We start from the raw sequence: 27,557 nt of genomic DNA on the forward strand, positions 1-27,557 counted from the left end.
GTTTTATTTTAAATGTCAGCCATATTGCAGAAGGGTGCCCTCTGAGTTTGTGTGTATATGTACGTTTGTGAATTTTAAAGTTACAAATGCATTTGACAAATCAGGTTATACTTATTTTAAAAATGTCACAATCATGCATCAATTTGTATATGTGTATATATGTGAGTTTTTGCCAAGAATAAGAGACCTAAAATGCGTTTTTTATTTTATATGTGGCTGTTGGTGTGTAAAGGTGTGTGTGGACAAGTACATGCTTGAGGTTGTTTGTGTGTGTGTGTGTGTGTGTGTGTGTGTGTGTGTGTGTGTGTGTGTGTGTGTGTGTGTGTGTTAATCACGCCAGTGTGAATGAATAGAGCTCCTGTTCTCTAATGGCTTTATGCAGAGATGTTTAATGTCAGGAAACACCCGTCATGTACATGCCAAACATGCATGCACACACACACACAACCTCAAGCATGTACTTGTCCACACACACACACACACGCGCACACACACACACACACACACACACACACACACACACACACACACACACACACACACACACGCACGCACACACGTACACACCCCAATCCAGCAATCTGAAAGATCCTCATCTAAATGCCTCACGCACAAATTATAATAACGTTTTTTGGAATTCGGAAAAGATACGTAAAGATAGCTTACAAATTATTCAGAGCAAAGGAAGATTGTATCATTTACAGAGTACAAAGTTTATAAAGTGTGTGTACGTGTGTGTTTTGGAATGGGTTTTAAGTGGTATGTGGGGCCCTGTGTGATTTATACCTGCAAATATGAAGAGACGGCGCATGATGTGTGTGTGTGTGTGTGTGTGTGTGTGTGTGTGTGTGTGTAGACAGAGGAGCTTATATCACGGCCCCATATTAAATGCAGGTTTGAAAGTTTTCACTAGAGCTGGATAATGAGCTTGACCTCTGACACACAGCTGATGACTTCCATACCTGTGAGAGTGTGTGTTTGAGTGAACACTGCTACACCCATGAGCTTTTGTGCCCGAGACCACATGTGCCAATGTTTGTCGACATGTGTACCCAATGAGATTTGTGTGTGTGTTGGTGTCTGACACGGACATGAGTAATGAAGTCTACGGACAGAAATAATTGGACCGAAATTACAAAAAGACTAGTAAAAGAGAGAACAATAAAAAAGAAAAAGCAAAAAAGTGAAACGTAAAACATGGCATGATGAAATATTGCGGGAAGAACTAAAGTGAGTGCAGAACGAGACGAGGGTGAATTAGAATGAGTAATGCGAACCGACGCTGGGGTCTGTCCTCTTGAAACGCTTAGTCTGAAGAATTCAACCAGTGGTTTGTGAATATATTACAATATTTCAGCACATAAATACTCTCTGTTGCTATATTATATCCAGGGTTGTCATGTGCTCAACGCATTTTTTGAAGGGGCACCACTAAAAAATAAAATAAAAAATGGCATTGGGTAAAAAAAAAAAAAAAGTAGGCCTAGGGGTTAATCACAATCAGCCCACTCAAGACTGAGTCATATAATATTAATTTATGCTGATTTTATTAATAAAAAAAGAACAATGAAAGGGGAAAAGTGCTTAATTGTCATGAAAATAATGTAAAAATTGTCATTTCTTAAGATTTTAAAGATTCACCCAGTGTTATTTCTAATTAACACTAAATCATCTTAATCTAATTCCTTCTCTTGCACACTTACATGTTTATGCCGGTAATACAGTACTCACGTTTTTAAAAGCTAGACAAACACTGACAAAAAAATGCTTTGAACAATGCTAAGTCAAATGTTAATGTTTGCCAGTGTGTATTCACTGCCAATAGTCAGAAATCATAAAACATGAAGAATGATATATATAAAAAGTCATCAGGTGAGATTTTTTTTATGAAACATGATATGCTGTTTATTGACGTACAACAGCAGTTTCTGGAAATGTTCCAAAAGTAAATGATTCCAAAAACGCTGTCGTCATTTACTCACCCTCATGTTCTTCCAAACATACGTGACTTTCTTTCTTTTGTGGAACACAAAGGGAGCAGTTTTGAACAACATTCACATTGTTCTATACGATACAACAACTGTGAAGCTTAAAAATAAAAGTCCAAACGACTCTTCTGAATCCATACGATAGTTTTGTGGGATGAACAGACTGGAAAAGTTGTTATTCACTGAAAATGCTGGCAGCCACACTAGTTCATGAGAAAGCATAAGACAAGCTGTATATCTGATATGAAAACGAATCATTTATTTTTGAGTCAATTAGTTGGTTAAGTTCACAAAACCAGTTTGAATGATTCAGTAGTCAAGTTCAACTCACTGACTCCACGTTCCAGTCATAGCAGTTTAAAGTCGGCATGAAACGGAAGTTGCAATAGTCTTTCTTATCTACTGTGACGTATATCTGAGTTAAACGGCTTATCGAACAAGAAAAAAAATGAAAGACAGGATTTTATTTTGTCTATTGGGAATTGATTGGATCGTTTGCTATTGGTCGATCTCATGTGAGTGACAGGTTGCCCCGCCCTCACACTAAAAAACACATCAAAGAAGAGATGTCGCTGCAAGAGGGAGAGGAAGTTATTTCATAAGTTATTTTATTCAAGATTACGAGGACACAAGAATTTAAGAAAATAATAATGATGCACACTGATAAATTTTTTATAATAATCACTGAAATATCCCATAAAAAATATTCATTGTGACTTTACTAGAGGTGAAAAATTATCATTGAATAACAGCTTAAATTTCAGTTTAAAACTATTGTTGGAAGACTTAGGAATATAGTGCATAAGTCATATGGACCATTTTATGATATTATGATATTTTGCATTAGGCGGATCTGCATGCTTTTTGATACTTTAAAGCTCTTCCATCAGAGTTGTTGTTGTAAATATACAAAAAAAATGATCAGTTCAATATTCAAAAGTTGTTTTTCATGTTCCACGGAACAACACGAGGTTGAGTAAAATGTTCATTTCTGTGTGAACTATCCCTTTAAGAACACCAATCAGAGATTCATTCTAGGCCAATGTTAAGACCAATAGCAGTATCCATATACACCAAAGGTCACAGATCCTTGACCCTTTGACCCCCGTCAGACCCTAAGAAAGAATGACAGACACCTCTCTCTCTCTCGCTTTCCGCGTCCATCTCCTTCTCCCTTTTTTCCACAAAACCGGCCGATTAAATATATTAATCCTTTTTCTCACCCACAGCTGACCTCCACCCACACACAGAGACAGACACATCAATGAATGTGTTGCTGAGTCCAGACAAATCAATACGTCCCAGAGTTGTGTGTAGCTTAAGACGTGCACATACATTAATCAAACTATTACAACAACGAAACACGCAAACATACACGCACTATTGACCGGAGCTATAATCATGTCATGTCATGGTTTTGACATTCTGACTCTACAATCAAACAGGATGTACACTTGTACGCATGACACACACACAAACACACATCAGCCGGATCACTTCTCACCTCGCCTGCACGCCGGCCAATCAGCGCAGCTGCTGAAATGAGAATTGCATTAATATCCACAATGCTTTGCGTGCGTTGCCGTGAGCGCGGGGAATACCTGTAATAGAATTTCCCCTCCTTCCCCTTCCTCGCCCACTCCCTCTTTAAACATTTACACTCGTCCGCCCGCTCCCTCGCTCCTGATCAAATCAGGGAGAAGAGAAATTACATTTCTCCATAGCGCCACTCCGATCCAAACACTCCCATTTGCTGGATTAGCGCTTCGGTCTGGGCGGAATTCTGCTCCAGAGCGATCCGATTAAACGGCGACATCAAATAAAATAGCAAGACGTGAGTGAAATATCATTCGATGTTGTCTTTTTCCTCTTTCTTTTGTCTGACAAGTTTGATAATGCTCAGTTTCGTGCAACTGGTTGAACGTAACAAGTTTCGCACCTCAAATGGCTGCACTTAAATTGGTTCAATTAAAAAAAGTTTTGTTTTGTTTTCAAACTAAAACTTTTGGTGAGGAATGTTTATTTAATTCTTGGAGTTCATCAGTCATCATTGTTCCTAAAAATGAGAGTGAGTTATGGTTAAAGAACAGATTTATGTATGTGGGACCAGCAGAGACGAGGGAGTGCAAGATGAAGAGATAAATACGTGGGGAGGGTTTGAAAGAAATAGAGTGGGAACCCTGGTGTTCATGGTCAGTTCATCAAACTGAAGAGGTCAAAGGTCAGTGACAAGGCGGCACTGGAGTCACAGGGATTTTTGTCTTTATCAAGGACAGTGCAGTCATCTTATTAATAGGCTCTAACAGTCTATATATATATTACTGTTTAAAGTTATATTATATAACTTTATACCACACCTCAAAACATTGTTCAAATGTTGTATTTCAAGACATATGTCAGGTTTTTGTCCTTGAAAAGCTCTTGTGTGTAGGACTAATTTCTTACGCATCTCATCCCAAGCCTCCGTTGCTAATAAAACATAATTTTAGAGCTAGTAACAGAGGCTTTAGCCAGTGATAGCAGACTATTGCAGTTATTAGAGAGAGAGAGAGAGAGAGATTAAGATTAAGCGCGTGTGAATTACCTCATCATTAATAGCAAAACTGTAAGTTTATCTGCTTCAAGAACAGCGACGTAATTACATTGCTAGTGAGAAATGTCATGTAGCTTTTAAGTTGTTAAACTATTTTACTAATAGAATCGTCATAGCAGCGCGGACAACACGTTTCTTTGCGAGTGTGTGTCTGTACTGTAAGTGTGTGCGATTGAGTGGGAGAGAGAGAGAGAGAAAGACAGTATGTGATGTCCGTACAAAATCAAATTAAAGTATTTTTGTGGCACAGAAACATGACAATAATTTGTTGTTTTTATCCTATTGTTTACTATATTTATTTGCTCGGTCAGTGTTGTTGTGGGTTTTGGTTCTGTAACGCTGTAAAGACCTTTGAAATAACTGAAATCATTTTGGCGAAGTGGAACTGCGGTCAAGACCTGCCTGGAACTACTTTAGCCGTGCGTTTCCTTGAAAATAATTGCACACGTTAGAACATTCGTCAACCAATCAGATTCAAGCATTCAACAGCCCCGTAGTATAAATTATATAATTTTAAATAATATTATATTATAAAGTTTAAGTCAACAATATTTGTTTATGTTTTTTAAACAAGTCTGTTATGCTCAGCAAATCTGCATTTATTTGTTGAAAAATACAATAAAACAGTAATCTTGTGAAATATTATTGCAACTTAAAATAATTTCTATTTGAAAATACTTTAAAATGTACTTTATTCCTGTGATGGTAAAGCTAATTCTCTCAGCATCATTACTCCAGTCTTCAGTGTCACATGATCCTTTAGAAATCATTCTAATATGCTGATTTGCTGTTTATTATTATTTTTCAGGATTCTTTTAAAAAAGCATTTATTTAAAATAGACATCTCTGGCAACAATGTAAAAATCTTCACAGTCACTTTTGTTCAATTTATTGCATCCTTGTTGAATAAAAGTATTAATTTCTTTAAAAACAATTTTTTTTGACTGAAATCACAATGTATAAAATATATAAAAATAAAATATAAAATCTTCTTTCACCCTGTATGTGCTCATGGTCTGTGCTTGTCTTTCTCTTTTCCATCTCTCTCCCCATCCAATTCCCTCTCTTTCCCCTCTCTGTGACACAGGATGGAATGCTTGAGCAGACCAGCGGCCAAAACTGTTGTCAGGCCCATCAACAGGCCTGGTTATATTCAGCTAATGTTGAGAGAACGCTGGCAGAGTGACATTCATTGGCATATGAAACATGATATCGCTCATAAAGTGTGAGGAATGTCTTCAGTTAACGGGGTTCTGTCTGTCTTTAGGGAGTCATGTAAACATGGGAAGGTCCTAACTACCACGGGTCGTTTCCAAAGCAGCCAGGACCCTCTAAAGGGGGATGAACCGATTGGTGCCATAGTGATCTGGTTTCCAGGAAGTACATTTTGATGGATGCCATGTATTAACACGTATATGTAAAATCGCAAATACATACACAATGACACAATGATAGTCTTGTACAGGGAATTTATATGCAGACGTCCACAATAAATTATCCCAGAGTGTTCTCAATCAAATCTGAGTGATAGATTTTACGAGAGTGTGTGTGTGCCTTGTTCTACTGGCTCAGGAAAGTTTGTGTGCAGGTGCTCACCTCCTATCTTTGCGCACTTGACAGCCTGTTTGTCAACTGCCCAAAGCTGACCTTCACATCCATAACTACGAACCCATCTCTCACTCACACTGAGCTAGCTGATCCTTTACCGTGCTGCCCTCTCTGGTCTCTCTCTCTCTTTGTCATTGATCGCTGATGCGATTGGCTGCTCTCGATGCTCAGTAATGACCTACTGAATGCTCAGATTAAACTGTCAGCTGTCAGCGATTGATGGGCAAACCATGGTACCCACACATACAGAAAGACATGCACACACCTGCAGCTGCTGTATGGGACCAGACAGGTGTGACCAAAGTATGTGTGTGTGTGTGTGAAGCCACAGAAATCTAGAATATTGCTGGCCCCAAACCAGAGGAGAATATCGGTGAGTCTTTGTAATGTACGAATGAGAAAAGGCATAGGCCTAGTTAAAATATCATAAAAGCAGTGCGCCGTTTCCCAAGCAGTGTTGTTTCTGTTAACTACAACTATTAAAAAAAACTATTAAATCGCTTTTCAAATAAAGCTGAAATAAAATAAAAATAGATAAAAAGTTAACTTAAAAACTGTAAATGAAAATTTTAAATGCTGCTTTGGCAACTAACTGAAATAAAATAAGTTGAAGTAAAATGACTAAAACTAAAACGAACGCTAAACAAAAATATAAAGAAAACAAAAGCATGTAACTAAATTGCTAAAAACAACTACAATTAAAAAAAAAAAAAAAATAGAAATATTATAGATAAATGCTAATTCAAAATATTATTAATTTCTAGCCTAATATGTGACCCTGGACCACAAAACCAGTCATATGTGCCATACACATGAGAGATGTATACACCATCTGAAAGCTGAATAAATAAGCTTTCCATTGATGTGTGGTTTGTTAGGACAGGACAATATTTGGCCGAGATACAACTATTGGAAAATCTGGAATCTGAGGGTGCAAAAAAATCGAAACATTGAGAAAATCGCCTTTAAAGTTCTACAGTTATGTTCATGATTGTGCTGCACCTACTCACAAAAATAAATGTTTTATATATTTACGGTAGGAAATTTACTAAATATCTTCATGGAACTTCATCTTTACTTAATATCCTAATGATTTTTGGCATAAAAGAAAAATTGATAATTTTGGCTATTGCCACAAATATACCCGTGCGACTTATGACTGGTTTTGTGATCCAGGGTCGCATATTTGAATAATTCTAAAATAATACTTACAATTCTTTACTATTTTGTCAAAATAAAGAATTTTACATGCTAACAAGTTAATTTGGGCATCACAACATTGTAATGTACAGTATAAAATGTCATTTCAACCATTTCAAATAGTAATAAAAATCTCTATTATCATCCAACTGATCATTAAGAACACCTCAACTTCACATTCTTGAAATGATAAACTGTTGATGTATGCATGTCTTCATCTGTATGACAACAACATATTAATACAAGCATATTTTGAATATATTCCATCAGCCTGAACTAGTGAGTCTGCCAGCTTGTCTTCTGGCTACAACCCCAAATTGTGTGTGTGTGTGTGTGTGTGGTGTTGTGCTTGGCTGACACTTCACTATATGTCAGCGCAGTATCTCTTTTCACTGACGAATGACATGAGACGTCTCCCTCATTTTCCCAAACTCGGATCTGCACTCCTCCTCCTCAGTCTTCACTCCCCTCATCCGTCTCTCCCAGGAGGCCAGGCCCAGACAGGGAGCTAAATTTAAACTGCAACCCAGGCAGGGCACCAGTACAAGCCGGGGAGATCTGACAGGAGTGTGAATCTCTAGAGAAGTGTGCTTGTGTGAAAGATAGACAACGAGATAAAATTCATTAGCTTCTCTGATGACCCGCTAAACACAAAGTTCCAAAGACGCACATGCGCTCTCTCACACACACATACACACACAAAGATTTACACAGCTCTGCCAGTGACCCAGCAAACACTAGGGTCCACTGACTTGATGTCTGCCTGACAGAGAGAAACTAGGTTGAGGCCCTAAGGAGTCAAACATCTGCTCCATGGGGCCTAGGCTATAGGGAGCAGTGAACTACAGTAAAACAGTGTCAAACACACACACACACACACACTACAGTGCTCAGTGTCTCCATTTCCCTGCTTTCTGGAAAAAAAACAGCTAAAACCATCTTAAGGCTATAGCTGGTTTTTAACTAGTCTAAGCTGGTCCAAACAGGCCTACCTGGTTTTGTCCACAGTAAGTGGTTACATTTTACAATACTGCCGTGCAAAGGCAAAAGACCGTAACTTCGTTTTTGGTCGAAAATGAGTTATTTATATTTTTGGCACATTCAAGACCTTCTTTATCATGTGGATAAGTATCTTGAATCAATTCCGTTTATTTTTCGAGAAAATAATGATTTGTCTTAACAGTAACTTCCAAAAGCCCATGAGAAACCAAGGCAGAACACCGTAACATCAGTTACCGCTCTTTGGCTTTGTTTTGGAACGCTCAAATTACGAGTTACGGTGCTCTGCCTTTGTTTAGCCGCGCGTCAATATGAAGTTACGGTGCCGGTGTTTAATCAAATAATGCTACCTACCCGATTGTAAGGTTATCTGCCTTTGTTTTAATGTCCATTAAAATTAAAATTACGGTGTATCCTGTGTACTTTGTACAGCTGCCATCAGTCGCTCTAACTTCTGATGTCCTCAGAGCGGTCAGAACATTTAGTATGGTCTGCTCCATCGACAAACGTGCGATTACGATCGCGAAGGATTATGCAGAGTTGACAGAAAAACGTTACACATTGCCGTATCAGATGAATACAACCATGAATTAAAGCTCGCAAACTAGCTGGCAGAGTGCCAAAACTTCGCCTTCAGCCCCGCCCTAAACGCGGTCGAGTCAACGCTGGACTAATAGGAGGTATTTTGTCATGTCAGATGTATTAATAATGCCATCAGAATGCAACCAAAGCACAGGATAGCAATAAGTAGATGGCTATAAATAATTGTAAATCATACAAAATAAATGCCATGATCACTAGATTTTATACAGGTGTGTAGGCTACTATAATGATTTTGTTAATGGTGATCAGCAACTAAATATTGATAATGTGGAAGTTACTGCCTTTTGCCTTGGCATGACTTCTCACTTTTTGCTGACAATACAAAGGCAGAGTACAGTAACTTTAAAATAGTGGTCAAAAGTCAAGTTTGAGCTCAAGATTTTTTTATGTATATAATTTCCATTACTAAAACATCTATTTGCCAAATTTCCAGTGTCCTACCTATAATTAATTAAGCGGGACAACTAAAAATCTTTAAAGTCATTTTTCTCAGTTCCACACTCTAGCGACTTAAGGTCTTTTGCCTTTGTAGGGCAGAATAGGCCTATGTTAAATTTGTTAATAGTTAACTCATTTAGTATCATGAACAAACAATGAACAATACTTCAACAACCATCTATATTAACATTAATTTCTACATATATTAATGCATTTTAACATTTAAATAAAATTTGTTTAAAATTGGATAAGCTGGTATGATCCATTTTTCCCCTCACAGCATCAAAATAATGTTACAGTATGAAAAATCATTTTGAGATTTGCTAAAGATTACATTTAACAGTTATTAAATGATTTGTTTTTAAGTACAAACTTAAAGTTTTAAATTATGCCAAAGGTAATCGACAGACAGACAGACAGACAGACAGACAGACAGACAGACAGACAGACAGACAGACAGACAGACAGACAGACAGACAGACAGACAGACAGACAGACAGACAGACAGACAGACAGACAGACAGACAGACAGATAGATAGATAGATAGATAGATAGATAGATAGATAGATAGATAGATAGATAGATAGATAGATAGATAACTGCATGGTTGCCAACATGCTTAACTAGTTTAACAGGCAAAATGTCCATGAAAGAACATCTTCATTAGTAAGATCAAGCAGCTAGACCAGCACCAAACCACCACTAACCAGCGTAAACCAGCCTGAAAATTCATGCACGCCTAAACTGATCTTTTCAGTAAGGTCTTTGTGTTCTGCAATGGTAATCACAACATTAGCATGTTCCTCTATGCTAAACACACAGCTCCTATCCAGTTACATGCAATTCACAAATTAACAGAAGGAATATCTGGCCACTTTGAAGGGAAGGGTGTGTGTGTGTGTGTGTGTGTGTGTGGAAGACGAGCAGCGTGAAGACCGTGCTCCTGAAACTGTTAGAATAATATTTCTTCAAGGGGAGCGGAGATGCTAACGCTAATCAAAACAGGACATCCTGCAGTCCAGTCTCAGTCTCTCTCTCTTTTTCCATCACTTCTTCTCTCCCGCCCTCTCCTTCTGTCCTTCTCCATCTCTCCCTCAGGTTGTTTTCAGTTTGTTTGTAGATGAGTCACAATCTCAGGAAGCGTCGGGAACAGGGCTCATCAAAGCGTGGAGCGAGGGCCAGATTCCTGGGCTGGGACCAGATTCCGGCCACTGGGAATCTGTGGAATGCCGCTGGGAGAGGAAGGGAATCTCTACTGTCTCTATTGTTCGGCCTCTTCCTCAGTCTATGTGAGGCTGTGCGTGTCTCATCTCCGGGTCGAAATGGAAAAGCTCCGATTGCGATGGGCCGGCTTCACTGCACGTCCGAATTCCCCTTCATAGGTAACGCGACTCTCGCTAATCAGAGTTACCTTCCTTTACTCGCTCGCTCAAACACACACAAACTCAATCTCATTATGACCCAGTATGACCTGGTATACAGTTGGAGAGGATCTCATTCAGACTCTGCACACAATGTCCACACAACACAAACACTGAGAGGTCAAGGATCACAGCGTATTAAAACAGGTTCAGGCCAGATCAGACCAGCGAGGGAGGTTGATGGTGATGAAACAAGGAAAGAATCAAGACACAATTGTTTTTCTAGCTCAAAGTGTCAAAAGTGCTAACCTGTAATAAAAGTTACGATCTTTTCTTTCCTGCAGTGACGTTTATCCGAGTGAAACGACTTCTCGAACCAGAAAAAATAACTACTTGTTTTTGTCCATTGGGAATAGAGGAAGACTAGTTCGGCAGTGGCTCCTTCAAGATTTTCCTTATCCTAATGTGGTTTTTCAATTTAGGAGTAAAATAAAGCCTGTGGTAAACGTAACTTGACGATACTCTGATGTTTTCTACAACGTAAACTACACACATACCAAGAATGCGAATTTTGAATCAGTTATGTTTATATTTGAAAACGCATGTTTCTAATAAGTAACTAGATAAGACGGTTTACGTTGTACAACAAAACGTCAAAGTATCGTCAGGTTATGTTTACCTATTGCTTTATTTTACACATGAATTGAAAAACCTCATAATAAAACCCCACAGGGAAATCTCGAAGGACCCAGCGGTGAATTAGTCTTCTGTGTTCTGATGTCATCCCTGTAGCACTCTATTGATTAGACCACTGGATGGTTGCGGTTCGCTATTGGTCGATCTCATGTGAGTGACAGGTTGTCCCACCCTCACGCCGCATCATCATAAAAAAGAATAGACGTGGTTGCAAGAGGAAGGGGAGGTTATTTTGATTAAAGATTATGAGGGCACATGAATAAAATAAAATAAAGATATGCACAGATCAATTATTTATAATAAATATCAATTTTAAAAAATAAGAATTGTCAATTTTGATTTTATGGTGACTAACAATCAAAATGGCCATTGAAGTTAGTGGATTGATAAATCACAGGCTGATGGGAGCACTTCCTCACCATTGTTAAAATGCACAGCAATGGAAAAAACCTTTCTGCCTATTTGTATTACGGTTTGCAATAAACTGGCTTATAGAGCAAATATTTTCTCTGTGCTCAAAAAGGTTCAAGTCATTTGTTCATTTATTCAATTAGTTTATCTACAGGTCATATTTGCTCTCATGTCTTAAAAGCAAACTGAAAGGTCATATATGAAGAGAGAGCAAAGTAGGCTTATAGAAACAAAGAGTTAAGCACTTTTCAAATGGGATTAGTCTTCCAAACAAAGTGTGAGTTACCGTTAATAGAGGATGTCTGTTATTTAATGGATTGTGATTGAGTTATTTAGTAAAGGAAAAAAAACAAAAAAAAAAACAGTAATTTGCTCTGTAGGTGTAACAGCGGTTTATGAGAAAATTAATCAAATAAATCGTGAATTTGTTCAAACTTGTGACAAATAAGGCAAAAAGCATGTACAAATAAGGCTTTAGTGTGTGTGAGTGTGTGTGTTATTGACAGAGATGAAAAGGTGTGTTGAAATGTCCTCTTGTCTTTCCTGTTCCTTGACCTTCTCGAACAATATGTGCTTAAACTTCTCACTTGAGTTCATCACAACCGAGAGAGAGAGAGAGAGAGAGAGAGAGAGAGAGAGAGAGAGAGAGAGAGAGAGAGAGAGAGAGAGAGAGAGAGAGAGAGAGTCCCACACCCTCTGGATATCACACCATGCTGGAACATAAAGATGGGGACTTTCTGAAAAAGAGTGTGTAACAGGCTGTTATCGGGCCGCTCACAAAGCAATTGTTGACTAATTCCTGTTGATGGCTGGAATCCAGATAGGCTAACAGAGCGGAGACCCTTGCCAATAATTACTAACACACACATACATACATTCATATTAGGAATGGGTTATGATGGTTGACTAGTTAACTACTTTTCAGTGTCACGTGACCCTTTATAAATCATCCAAATATGCTGATTTTATGCTCAAGAAACATTTCTTATTATTATCAATGCCAAAAACAGAAAGATTAAATTTTTTTAGATTCTTTGAAAACTAGAAAGTTCAAAAGAACAGTTATTTGAAAATGAAATGTTTTGTAACATGATCAAATATCGACTTTATTCAGTAATTTCTTCTCTTCTTCACGAGAGCACCACGACGCATGCGTGTGTTGATGGGGTTCTGACATATGACCTACAAGCAGAGGGTCACGCATGCGTTGTGGTGCTCTCGTGAAGAAGAGAAGAAATTACTGAATAAAGTCGATATTTAGTTTTTTTGCCGCACAACTGTAGTCACATGGACTATTTTAACAATGTCTTTCCTACCTTTTTGGGCCTTCAAAGTGTTAATTAAATAGCTATAAATGGAGCCCCTCCTGAGCCACCGGATTTCATCAAAAATATCTTAATTTGTGTTGTGTTTCTAAGATGAATAAAGGTCTTAATATGGGTTTGGAACGACACAAGGGTGAGTAATTAATGACAGAATTTTCATTTTTGGGTGAACCAACCCTTTAAACCATCAGAAAAGTATTTGACCGATCCATACAACCACACAAAGATCCTATTCAAACTTTATGGTAGAAATAGTATACTAGCATTCTATTCTGAATTCAGTTGTTGTTCTATTTCTGTTTTCTGTAGATATTTCAGTCATGTAGCCTATTGATTCTCATGCACAGAAAAAGATGAGCGTCAATGTCATGACATGTCATTTACACAAAAGCAAAGCCTTATCTAAAACTAACTAGTCTTTTCCTGCCTTGCAAGAACTGGTACTTCCTTCAGGAAATACAAATGCGGTTAGTACATGCTACTGTACAAGACTTGTTGGCCGACATCATAGCTGTATCATACTAACGTACACTGCCAAAAGGTGCAATCCTAATGTTGTCTACTCCCTATAAAACATGTGCGGAAGAACAGCAAACCAAAAAAACAACTGTGCAGATCCAAGGAGATCCATAAAAAATAAAAATAAAAACAAAATCTCATTTGCACCTCAACAAATACTGTACAATGCAACCTGAAATACACACAGACATAAAAAACACAATGCAGGTAACTCTAAGGAATACTGATTCCATCTAAACGCACACAGACAATGGCACAAGGGAGGTGCCCGTCCAACCAACAAGCAGACAAATGAAGTCAACAATACACATGCCCATTAATAAAGTGTGATTTACACACACACACACACACACACACACACACATATTCACAGTACAAAAATATGCTTCGTTTCTATTGGGACCGTCTGTAGATAATGACCTCAACCTTGGCACACACCCTGGGCAGACTGTCGGCAGTGCACTGGTGAGCCTTTGTGTGTGTGTTCGTGTATGGGTATGTGCGTGTGTGTGTGTTCATATCTTTATCAGAGACAGTTTGACCTTTGGACTGAGGGCAGGGAGAGCTTTACTCATTGTTCTGTGCTGGTACTGGTTTCCCTGTGGTAAACACAACTGTACGGTTCCCAGGCCTCCCAAACCCGCACACACAAACACACACACCATTCTCACAATGTCCGTACGGCACCCAGGCTGCGCGTCAGACCCATTCGGACTCTCTTTCACACACCTACACGCACAAACACATATTAATTCTGTGCAAACATTTAACTCATAGAGGACACACCCCTGAAGACCGCCTGGCACCACAGACTGAATCTGCTAATGACCGACCTGCAGAAAACCACTATAGGAACTTGTCCATGCTGGTTCAGACTGATCTCCACTTAATCTATAGAGCTTTAAGGATGTAAACGCTACATTGACCTTCCGCTGGTTCTGTAGGAAGCCTTCAGCTCAAATGAGAAGGGAGGAGATGAACATTTGTGCTCTTTACTATTCTGGTATCCTTTTCTTATTGTAAAACGTATTATACTTAGGGTTAACCGTAACTTCAGCATGCTTGACTTCACCTTTTGTGCTATAGACTCAAATTTTGTCTTTTCACACAGCTTTGAACCCAGGTTCTCTTGTCTTTTTAAACTCTGCTTTTATCCTAGTTAAAGCAATGATTCACATGTGTAATTTAGAATTCAAACACTTGAACTTTTGACCCTGGGTTATGAAAACCTGCTCTGCAGGTTCAGCACTGCTGTTCCAAACCGTATACAGTATGAAACCATGCAGTGGCCAGTCGTTTAGTACCAAGCAACCAATCAGAAACTGAACAGCACTTGTCTCATTAAACATTCATAAGCCTTGTATGGTCACACGCTTTCACACACTTTTTTTTTTCAGCATTTAAGGGAAATCAAAAAGACAAATCAGAATTAGTTCATTGGAGTGAAACAAAAATGAAGTCTATTTAAGACAATCTGGATGGTACAGTGAAAAATATGCAGGCTCAATTGATGAACAAGTGCGAGACGAGATGCTTTGTAAAAAGGTTGCGTGTGGTGTTTATCTCCACTGCAATTAAGAATGTTAATCCAGTTTACAAATGTACAGCGTGAAACCTAAAACAAAAACCTAAATGCAAAGTGAAGAGTAAATGATGCATGTATTCTCTATGCATTCTCCTGAAGCCTCAGAGAATGATGGGAGATGTAGTTCTCTCAAACATCCCTCTCTCCACGAAACTTGCATGTTTTAACTCTAACTGCTGTTCTTCAAAAAAAGCAGTAATTACATCACAACTAAACCTTAATGACCAATTCCTTAATTTGCTTCCGCCACAATTCTCTAATTAAACGCCCCCAAACTCAGAACAAAGGGCCGCAAAGATAATACTTAGTTTCCTCGCCAGTAATTATGACATTGTGGCGGCATTCATGTGCATGTGCACTCATCTCTGATCATTCTGACGTAAGGCAGAGACTTGGATGTTGGCTGACTTAAAAATCTAGTTTTAAAATACTTTGAGGGAAATCATTTTACATACAAAAAATGGCTAATAAACTTGAATTGAAATCTAAATATTGGCTCTTTTAACTTAGGCTACATTTTAAATAAAAAAATACATTTTGTTTTCAGATATTATGAAGACTTTTAGAGTTGTACCGGTAAGTGAAACCATTCTATATAATAGTGAACAGAGCAAATAAACTTGAATAATCCAGCCTCTCCAAGTAAAGATGAGTCAAGACCAGTCAAACAGTGACATCTGATGGTTTCGGGGGTGTTGGCTTGACAGTGACTTATTACTCGACTGGCCTGAAGCGCTTCCTGCCGACTTCAGTCAAGGCTGAGCTTTGGTAGACTGATTCAGGACCTGTCGCTCGGGGATAAAAAGTGACTGGACGTACTGAACAACAACCCCCATAATTCCCTGTGGGACACAAACGACATAGCCATCAGTCACACCAATCAAATCTCCAAATAAACATCCATATGACCTGACCCCTGACCAATCAGAGCACAAGATAAATAAACTGCTGACCCGGCCATTTCAATTCACTCTCGGCAGACGCAGACACTCGTTGAGTCATTAGGGAGGGAGAGAGCACGGAAGAAAGAAAGAAAGAAAGAAAGAGAAGGAGAGAAAGTAGTGGTATTATAAGGGTGTTGATGGATGAGGGTAACTGTGTTATTGTCACCTACATCCAGTCCTTCCTTTCCTAACATATACAAGGAAATCACTTCTTACGTTGGCGTCTATGGGACACTCTGACGCACGATTCAAAGAATCATATATACATCATATAATTATCTCCTTATCCATCTCACCTCCTCCCGTTTTCTCTCAGATGAAATCTCACACAAACAGACAAGAGGACAATTTCCCAGGACATAAGCAGACCTCTCGGCTAAACCCAGTAGCTTCTGGCTAATCAATCAATCCTTTGAAAACATGTGATCAATCATGATCAAAACCCACAGTGGCCTGCAACTCTCTCCGTCTTACGCAGATGCACACACTCAATGCCTGGGAACGCTAGCCTTGTTTCACACTGACCCCATCACGGCTCACCGTTTTACTCCTGATTAACTCATCGGTCACTTTGACTTTGTCTCTAAAAACAAAAGTCTTCAGTTTTAAACTCTCTGATCTTTTCAGAGTGGACATGCATGCAAGTTCGAGGCACAGGAATTCTCCAAGGGAAAGCATCACAATCCCAGGAACTCAACTAAAAACTGTGAAGGCTATATCATGCCAGGGGGGAGAGAGAGAGAGAGAGATGTAAAGTAAATATTTACTCAAGAGGTAAAAATTGAGACGTTAACACTGTAGATTTCTACTCTTTTCCACAGTCTGAAAAGTGAAGACAATAGAATCACTTTTTCTTGCTTTCTTCCGTCCCCAATGAGTCTGAAAAATGTTTGGGGTAGACACGGTTCACGGTCCACAGAAACATAGGACTTTTTCTAGCACCGAAGATTCAGACAACGAACGAGCGTTTAATACGGTTCGCGCTCACCTTTTTAAATGGCCCGATCCGTTCACCCCGTCCTGAATAGGCGCTATAATGAGCCAGGGGGCGTCGGACGCGGGACGCAACAGCACGGCCCATTGCACAATCCGGAATCTAACGCGCGCCCGTGTCTGAGAAGAAGCGGACTGTGGTCGCGCGCTGACAGGCGGAGAGAATGCTCGCGCGCAGGGCTTATTCTCACGCGCTTCACTCACGCGGAATGTCACATTGTTAAATTTGGAGCTCGGTCTTTTTTTTTCCCCCCTCAGCGTCGAGTTGATTTTCCGTTGTTTGGACACTTTCACGGTGAAGTGAGTCACATCAAAGTCAAAACAAAAGTAGTGGCGCGAAACTGATGGAGCTGTCGAAGTCGCTGAATGGGACAAAGGGACAATCAAAAGTCTTGCTGAACATGTGCAGCTTATCAAATGCAGTTATCATCAAACGAGAAATCAGATCGTTAGTATACGGAATGCATCTGAATTTATCTTAAATTCCGTAATTTCACAGACACCTGAGACAATAAATAACGCCTGGTCTTAGAAACCTAAATCCGACTGAAGATATTAAAGGTTTTAATCTTCAAGATCTTAAATATATCAACAGTTTTATTCTTCAAACAGAACTTTACTGGAGTTAATGTAATGCTACTCATGTCTATATTATTAACTTGAATATAAATCATTATAAACATAAATTTCTGGTCCTTCCCCTCACAAAAAGCCTAAGTAGCCATAGGCTCCACACATAGCCTATTACTTTATTGCAACCAATTATTTTATACATTTATTTACACTAGGCTACATGTTGCTTGAATGTCTATGTATATTATCTTGCATAATTTACCCTGAACCACATTCATTACTGCATGCACAAGGCCTTTATACTGCCTTTATATCTCAATTGCAAGTTAAGTAGCCTACAATTGTGCACTTCTGGTTAGATGCTAACGGCATATCTCATTGCCTTGTACTCAGCACAATGACAATAAAGTTCTAATCGAATCCATGAACAAGTATATTATCCACAATGAGCACTGTAACCATTTACATAAAAGATATGTCAGACTTTAAAGTGTATGAATGGTGCTAGATAATTAAAAATGCAATTAAAAGTCTCAAGATCCGTCAGAATGTCATGGTTAGGGTTTCAACTGACAGCACGGTCTGATTTCTGGCAGGTCAAGGTTATTATTCTTGTTCTTGAAGTGTAATTTTACCCCATTCATAGTAAACCTGCAACATCACGCTGAGGGATATAGGACACTTGGCACGGCGTGTTAAAACATTATGGACATTTTAAGACTGTTGGCCTTGCAGGTGAAATGTCCGGCACCGCTGGCCAAATCCACAAAACATGTCGTGCACACACACCAGCTAAACGACCGATTTTTATTACCTTTCCAGCACTCACACACATCAGTGCGAGCGCGTGCAACCAGAATGATGTGCGGTGAGCGCGCGCGCGCAGAGGCCACACGGAGAGAAGATTACTTTTTTTTCCCTTTCCCCCCTTCAAGGAAACCGAGTCCGCAGATACTCAGACTAACGCTGAACGCGCTTTTACCGGCAGACGGGCCCCGTTATGAGGAGTCTGGGAATTTAAATATTCAATGTTGACATAGTGCAGGGCTGGCGCTAGGCCAGAGAGGCCATAGTCTCGCGGGACGCGCGCGGTCCAGAACATTCTCTCCCTTTCACTTAATAGGTAGACATCTTCCTCTTACATCTTGGGTAAATAATAATCTTTAAATACATCCCCTGACAATTATCTCGATAGTAGCCCAAATAACGATGCTGGAGCTTCGAGAGGGTGGGAAAGTCTGTAAAATTCTAGGAGAATATCTTACTCTCGACTTGAATTTTAGCCAAACTTGTGCCGGCGTATAACAGCATATATCTCCTCTCTCTAATAAAACTAATTAAAAAAAAAAAAAAAACTATAGCAGATGTACATGTTCAAAATTACATAGATTGTATAGCTACTGGTTGGTTGATTTTCAGTATCAATAATTTGATAAGAGGACAAAATACGTTTTCTACAGCAAAATAATATAATAGTGGAGTTGTGATAGTCATGGTGATTTATTAAATGACGTCAATATCAATGACAGCCTACATAAATCTGAGAAAAAAAAAGTAAGAGTTCGTTTTGAAACCTCTCTCGAATAATAATTCCTTACACTTGTGGCAATCTTAAAGAAAGTGATGAGTTGCCCTACCTGCAGCAACAGGAAAATAAAATACAAAAGTGAAATTGCGTTGGTCTGGGCATAGATGTGTGTGGACGAGAGAGCGCGTGTGCACGTGAGCGTGTTTGACAAGTTGCTGTTGTGCGCAGAAAAACCCCTCTCACTGTACAATGGCAGGGCATAGGGCTCGAGAGGTAGTTTATTGAACGGATAAGACCCGCACGACCCCTGTTTCTGTCCAGACGGAGCGCGCGCAGTGTCTAGCCCATCACGGTGCTGTCGACAGGAAAGGAAACAATAATTCAACAGCAAAATGATCCTTTACTTTGTTTTCACTGCCTCCTTTGTTACCTTCACACATACTGAACAACATTAAAGTTGTTGACCAGCTGTCACAATCTAACCTATTCTTTAAAAATAAATTAATCAAGTTCATTCAACTTTCAAAAACAAGACTTTTAGCTCTGCTCCGAGATTATAAAATGTGAAGTATTTGCATGGATTTTCGTGGTGTGGACCACAATGAAAGTTTATTGGAAAACGGCACAAAAAAAAAATAAGAAAATTGGTCAAATCAGCAGTTAGCAGCCTACTGCGCGCGAGGGGGCCGAATTATTCACAGACCTGAGCGAAATACATTCGTTCCGAATAAATCCAATGAGGAGGGGGACAACGTCCCACTAACTACTTGATGTTCAGTTGCGGCGTTTGAGCTTGTGTTGTGGCGTGGCATTGAACGTCAACTCAAACAAGCGCCTAAGGCAACCCGTAATCAAAAGCTAAGATTACAGTCGACCGTTTAGAGAGCCATAACAAACAAAAAACATTTCTCCGGGCTCTTCATACCGGAACAAAAAAATCATAACGGGATTTGATCACTTGTTGCACAACCAGTTTGAACAATTACACAGGGAAAAAAGGGTAGGTTATTAATTCTACAAATCAAAATACTTCAAAGCGCTTTTTCTTTAACCACAGTCCTATTAATCTAGCATATATTTCCTTCTTTGGACTGCGTGCTGTAACATCAGCTGAAAGCTACCTGTTTGCATTTAAAAGCGTGCCTCCGCAGCTGGCTTTCTGTTGTCGACTAGGCGAGGCTAAGCTTTCAAAGTCGCGGCTGGAAATTGATGTGACCGGAGCAGCAGAAGCTTGCACGGACGGTGCTGTTTTATCGTACACCGGGGCGCTCGGGGCTTGAATAGAGAGAGCGATTACAGCATGCGAAAGTTAAAAAGTTTGTGCGGCACGCGCAACTTTTATGCCAGTTCCGATTCGAGGTTTAAAATGTCCGAGCGCGCGCGACCGTTCGCGTTTAGCTTGTCTTCCACACTTACTAACAACTGAAACCGCTGGGGTCTGCTGACTGTAACTGTTTAGTGGCTAAAATGTTTCTATGCATCATACACATGGACAAGATGGCAGTTTGAAAAGGGCTAAAAAAGAGATGTTGCACCTACCAGTGGTCAGTTTCCTTGCCCTGCCTTTGGACCTCATGATGCCAGTCTTTCGGCGTGGGTTTGTCGGATTTTTTCTCGAATCTTTTCCTCTTTTCCTCTGTGATTCTCAATCCCAGACGCACTATCTCTCCAGCATTGTCAGTTTGGACACCTTCGCACATGCGCACACCCCCGAGCTGCCAGCATCGTCAAAAAGTTTGGAACGATTCATCACCCAAGTATTACAGATCTTGTCAGATTGCAATAGCCAGCGAGATCCCTCTCGTGTCAGATCTTCAGAGATCAGTGGGCGCGGGACGGAGCGATTCGCGACCTCCGGGTGCACGAGGAACCGGAGACATTAATTATAATGAAGCAGTCTCGAGCGTCCAAGGCGCCCGGTCTTTTGTGTTTTAAATGAAGACGCATTAATCACTGTTCGGGTAAATGACTATTGTAAAACGTTTTCATTAAACGTTTTATGTTGTTTAATAGAGACTTGACCATCGTTGTGAATTTATGATAAACTTTTACTTCTCTCCCCCTCCCTCAGCCATGCAGGCGCGTGGGCAGTCGGTACCGAGGGCAGCCCGTTGAATAGTTTTTTTCTTGCATGCGGCACTGACAATTATTAATCTGTGGAGTTGGTCTTGCTCTCCATGATTTCCTATCGGTTATCGACCAACTATATTCATACAGGATGGGGGAAAAAAAACCTATAGTCAAGTATTTTCCGCTGTGTAAAATATTGGGTTGATAACTGGATTTTGAGTGATTTTAGGAAGATGTTATAAGTTAAGTCTGCATATATATTCTAAACGCAGACATTTTTGTTAATGTGTAACGTAAATTAATCTCTGATGCCTTTGGGACGCTTTTTTTCTCGATTTCCAGCAATGCTCAAATTAAAAACATTAGATACGATAGGCCTTTTGTGATCTTGATTTATGATCGTGGATAACGAATAAATCAGCATTATAGTATCTAATTTATTTAATTTTATTTGGCATTTATTAGGCTACTAGTTTTTCACGATGGGTGAAAATTTTGTAAACTCTTGGGTCATTAAGTTAATTGTCCATTAATTAGAAGCGCGTGACATCATGTTGACCTTGCCCGTGAACCTTTGAAAGGGTCGCTTTCCTCTCACTGGCGGTATTGATTGCTAAGTATTTCTAAAACGGATCCAATTAATCTGACATCACTCTGCATAAAAATGAATGGTGCAGAACAAACATCAGCTGCCGTCCACGCCTCTCTGAGCTCTGAGCTGACCAGCACTTACAAACCAGAATAGCCAACAGTAGTAAATGAGAGAAAATAGAGGCTCTTCAAATAACAAAACCAGTCATTCAATATTATGCCAAATTACAGCTCACCATTATCATAAATGTCACTGATCATGGCAAAATGCATATTTATTTGATTATGTATTTATTGGGCACAGTCTGTAGTTTAAACTCAGCAAAAACGCCCAAGAAATAATTAAGGCTAATCTTGCAAATCAAAAGAAATGTACACTAATGTTCTTTCATTTTTATAATGTGTTGTGAGGTAACTGTATAAATGGAAACAAAGTCTGCAAAGAAAACTGAATAAACAGAAGTCTTCAATTGTAGCACAAGAATAAATAAAATATGAACGTGAGAGAACAAGTACAACTCATGCCAAACAAACAGAGGGAGAGAGACAGAGAGAAGGAATGGGCTTGAAAGCTGTCAATAGTCCTGTTTTGTTTTTCCCACTTTGCAATATCTCGCCGTCCTTATTTTTCACAGTGCATATTTTATTGTGATACTCTGACCCCGTCGACCAGGGATGGCTGGCGCACTGGTGTGAAGATCAGTCAAGACCCCGTGGGCTGTAATTATTGAAAATTAATTGAGGCCAGAGCCCTTTTGGAAATGCGGCTAAATTATTAGCTTGTCGTCGGGTTTAAATCCACCACCCCATCAAATAGAGAGGATACAGTTTACCTTCGGTGATTAATACTCCAACCTAATTAAAGGTTTGCCCTCTTCTGTCGTTTGATGTACGGCACACAGAGGTCGTTGGAGAGAGTCGGTGATGTTAAAAAGGGAAGGGAAGGGTTAAAATAAAAACATAATTTGTAAAGTCGGGTGCTCTCGCGCCAGACTGAAAGTGAAATGGGAGCCGCGGGCACAAGGAAATTACCGCGCGCCCGCGTGACCTTTGCGCGAGGTAATCAATCAAGTGATCAACAGGGATATTTATCAATGCTACATCCTGTCGGCTGCCCCTCAAACTCCAAATCAAAACAGTCGAGATATTGGAGCGTGTGAAATAGGGTGAATTATTTTATAGCCTATAATGTTTGTGATTATAATAGAGTGGTCATCAAAGAAGCCTGCTGGCTTCTAAAAATGATACAATTTTATACTTTAAAACTAACCAAACACAGTTACCAAAGAAAAATAAAATTGTCAAAATAAGACTTGAATTATTAAAACTTGCAATTTTAATATATTTTCATTACTCAAAGAGGGGCACGAAAAAACAAAAAGGAAAAGAAAAACATGATGCAGAGAAAAAAAAAGCTGAGCACTGTCAGAAGGGTAAGAATTATATTAATCCAGTTTTTACGACCGTAAAAACCCGTTCACCCCAGTCATTTCATTATTATAATTATATTGGCATTACTTATCGGGATTATTTAACTCGGCGAAGTCATAATGCTTGTTGGTTTGGCATAAAATATTACGGGTGGAAAACGCATGCAGGCAGCAGGAGGAAGAAAAGCCAGCAGCCCCAGCGCGCACTGCCCCTCCGAGGAGACGCGCGTAACGGGAGCCCGAACGAGCGCGAGCGCATTCTTCACATCCCTCTCCGCTCCAAACAAGCGGAAACATTCCCAAACCACAGGCTTCGCGGCACTGGGAGAGGGGGTAGACCGGGCTGCAGCAAACATTGCAATGCTTATTTTATTATTTATTTTTTTACTTTACTGCTATGCACACTGTGCATTGGTTGTTTGATGTGCAGTCTCGCCCACATCAAGCCTATCTAAAAAAATTTATATTAATTTAGTTTGAAACACTTCAGGTACCACAGACGTTAGTTAGTAAGTGTAGTCGCCAGCATAAATTGATGCTTCCAAACAGAACTGCGCAAAGCGGTAACCATGCACTGTAAAAAAAAAAAAAAAATAATAATAATAAAAAAAGATCAATAAGTTATGACAACATATGTTTTTACGTTGCTTTAACTCATTAAAATATGTTAAGCAATTTTGTAACTTTTTTTTTTAGAAGTTCTACAAGACTCAACTCATTTTTACGCCAGTTTAATCCAATTTAAGTTGAAATGGCTTAAACATCCAAGTTGATTGTACTTAAAATTTAAGGCAGCAAAAAAAATGAACAGCTACAATAAGGCTTTAAACACTTTTAGTTATAATCGTCAACGGACGGTCAATGACATCATCATTGAAAAAAAATAATAACAGAACGTCATAATTTATCACAGACTTACAAATATCAGAAAATATGTGTGTTTGTTTAAAAAGTTCCAGTAGGCTAATATAGAGGCGCCAAAAGACAATTTGCTGTGCGCGAGACGAACCACAACAAATTGAGATGAAAAATTCCTAGTGAAACTCCTTTACAAATGTGGATCCCCTGCAAGTCACTGAATAATTCGCATACTGTAGAAAATATATAGGTTAGGGCTTTGCTTGGCGAGCAGTATTCACACATCTGCGGTGGGGCTTCATGTCCAACAGCAACAATGTGCGATTACTGTGAAATCAATGGCGACTGAAAATGGCTTTAATAAAACAACGTTAATAACATCACGTCAAGCTTAAATGGTTTTAAAAGTATCCGAGTTAACAAGAATATTTATGAAAATGGCACACGACGGGGGAAAGCTGATCCAATTGAATGGCATTAGCAAACTTCTAACAATGTCAAACGAACATATCATTTCCCTGAATAGCCTACTTTTCATCCCATCCTGCAATATTATGATTTATCATCTTTTTTTCTTGTCTTTTGAAGGTAATAAAAACTGTTGACAGTCAAAACAATTGTTATTACAAAGCAGAAAAAGTAGAACATTTTCTAGTGCTCGCGGACGATAAACAGGCAGTGAAAAAACCTGTGAGTAAAACGAGACCCAAGCCACAGACGCTGATCGTTGGGCAACAGTGAAAAAAAAAAACTCTCATTAAACTCCTCTGTGGGGAAAGACATTGTGCTGATCTAGCATGTCTGTTCGTCAGTCATAAAAATCCATCGCTATACCACAATAAATCTGATTCATTCATATGTTGTGTATCGCTTCTTTTGAGTGAAAGGGTATTTAGTAATTGAAGTGCTTGTTGCACAAGCCAAGTCTGTATTTTATGCCCACGCTACACTAGACCGAGCGCGCGCTCGCGAGAAATTGAAGGCTGAAAGAGCTCGTGCAGTCAGAGAATTTCAATTCCTTTGTCTCTTGCTGTAAAGAAAAATAAAAACTAGAAGGCAATCAGTAAAATTTTCAAATGTTAGTCTAATTATTCTACATTTATTTAACGTGCATTTTTTAATTATTTTTGAATAGTAATAGACCGTGCAAGAAGTTGAAGGTATTAATAAATCATTCACAGTTAGAGTAAATCGATCAACTAATATAGAAGTTACTATTTTACTAAACAGAAACAAAAGCAGCGCCAGAATCATAATGATAGAGGATAAAAAAAATCATAACAGCATGGAATGAAGAATAGTATTTTTTCTAAAATGTTTTAAGGCAACACGTGCATGACTATTTAATAACAAGTGGCCCGTTTGAATGGTTCAAATGCATCAAGCGTTTGCAGAGAAGTGCATTTCCTAAAGCGATTAAAGAGTTTTTAGGCCTAAACATGTACCACAGAAAGGTGCATTGTCCCATTATGCAATGAGTGAGTTTGACTACACGACTCCTTTAAACTCTTGGATATCGTGATGCACGAATTATTATTGGAGTTTTACTGCCATCTAGTGACAGAAATAGACACGTGTAATTTTAGATACATACAAAACATTTGGCTTTTTAATGTTTCATAATTGTTTTAAGAACTGTGTATGCTCTTTCTAAGCGTTGAAAGAGAAATCCCTGGACCTGCACGAGTAGTGAAAACTGTTGCATCCCTGCAAGCCTGACTGACCCTCGTTTGATTGACATCTATTGGAGGAGAACTGTCCGCTTGCAGCAACCCTTCCCGGCAACTGACTATCAACAGAGATTACGATGCGCTCTCGAGACAATCTGTGGACGTATTTATGGCCCTGAGGGCGGCCTCGCCAGCTTTATAGGCAATCCTTTATCCTAAAGCACATAAACACCGTGCTCATCCATTCCCACGGGCTCCAGCATGAAGAGTCTTGACCAGTAATCGATCGGGACAGTCGAACAGAATTATTTATCCCCAATTCCAGTAAAAATGGACAGTTCTGATGCACGGCACTTCCCGGTTGTGTCTTTCTTTCTATAGGAACAAGTTAAGACAAATGTTGGGAATAAATTCACTTGTCAAAATGAATCAACACTTTCTTAAAGGAGTTACACCAACTTCATGTCCACTTCAACATCCTCAAATCAGTGATGATGATGATGGGGGGGGGGGGGAAGCATTTAAGGGTTAGTTCACCCAAAAATTTTAAATATGATTTAAATAAATTTAATTATCCCATATTTTACTCACCGTCAAGCCATCCTAGGTGTATATGACATTCTTCTTCAGCCAAACACAATCTGAGTTATATTATAAAATATCCTGGCTCTTCCAAGCTTTATAATGGGAGTGAATACTAACTTGATTTTAGAAGCACAAAAAAGTGCATCCATCCATCATAAAAGTAATTCATACGGCTCCAATATCCATATTTAGAACTTTATAAACTATAATCATTTGCTTCCGGTAACGGCCGTACGCGAGTCTAGTTCCGGCTGAAGAGTGACCTCTGATCCGACATATGACGTACTGACGAACGCGGAAGCGCAGAGGATAGAGCAAAACAAAAAACAGGGTCACGAATTAGAAGTCTAAAACGAGAATTTATAAAGAGAAATGTCGCAGAAGCTTGAGTTTGTTGTCCAGCCCTGTTTGTTTGAACCATGAGAGGCGTACGCCTACATCCTAAGTCATGCGTGGGGTCAGAGGTCACTCTTCAGCCGAACTAGACTCACGTACGGCCGTTACCGGAAGCAAGTGATTATAGTTTATAAAGTTATATGGATATTTTTCTTTATTAACCCCCTGGAGCCGTATGAAAAACAAGCTACTATTTACTCCCATTATAAAGCTTGGAAGAGCCAGGATATTATGTAATATAACTCAGATTCTGTTTGGCTGAAAGAAGAAAGTCATATACACCTAGGATGGCTTGAGGGGGAGTAAATTATGGGAATATTTTATTTCATTTATTTTTGGGCGAACTAACCATTTAAAAGCTAATAGCTACTGGAAACACATTTAAATATGTAGTATGAATGAAACTATCGTATGCATAAAAGTTCAATTGATATTAAAGGATCCAAAAAGTATCAAAATCAAGATAACTGACAAAATACAATATTATTAAAGAACATGCCTAAATGCACTTCACATTTTAAACGTGTGTAGTAGGAAGGGTATGTTGTTACACTTCTGACATTGTCCCGCATGATTTTCTGCACTGTTATTC

General features: G+C 39.2%; 1 protein-coding gene across 17 annotated transcripts in view; it reads right to left on the minus strand.

Annotated features, from left to right (window-relative positions):
* The window catches only part of mecom (MDS1 and EVI1 complex locus), a 171,821-nt gene extending 145,662 nt beyond the window's left edge, over window positions 1-26,159 (minus strand). For 13 of the 17 annotated variants that reach the window (XM_079886162.1, XM_079886157.1, XM_079886168.1 and 10 more), the window contains exon 1: window positions 20,905-21,402. In XM_079886162.1, the coding sequence (XP_079742288.1) occupies window positions 20,905-20,941 (37 nt within the window). In that variant the 5' untranslated portion in view covers window positions 20,942-21,402. Of the gene's footprint in view, window positions 1-20,904; window positions 21,404-26,038 lie in introns of those variants that run through there. The other 4 variants (XM_079886173.1, XM_079886172.1, XM_079886163.1 and 1 more) reach the window with 3 other exon arrangements.
* Window positions 26,160-27,557: the final 1,398 nt, after the last annotated feature.

This window comes from Squalius cephalus (assembly GCF_949319135.1).
Source record: "Squalius cephalus genome assembly, chromosome: 11".
In the NCBI taxonomy this organism is placed as follows: Eukaryota; Metazoa; Chordata; class Actinopteri; order Cypriniformes; family Leuciscidae; genus Squalius; species Squalius cephalus.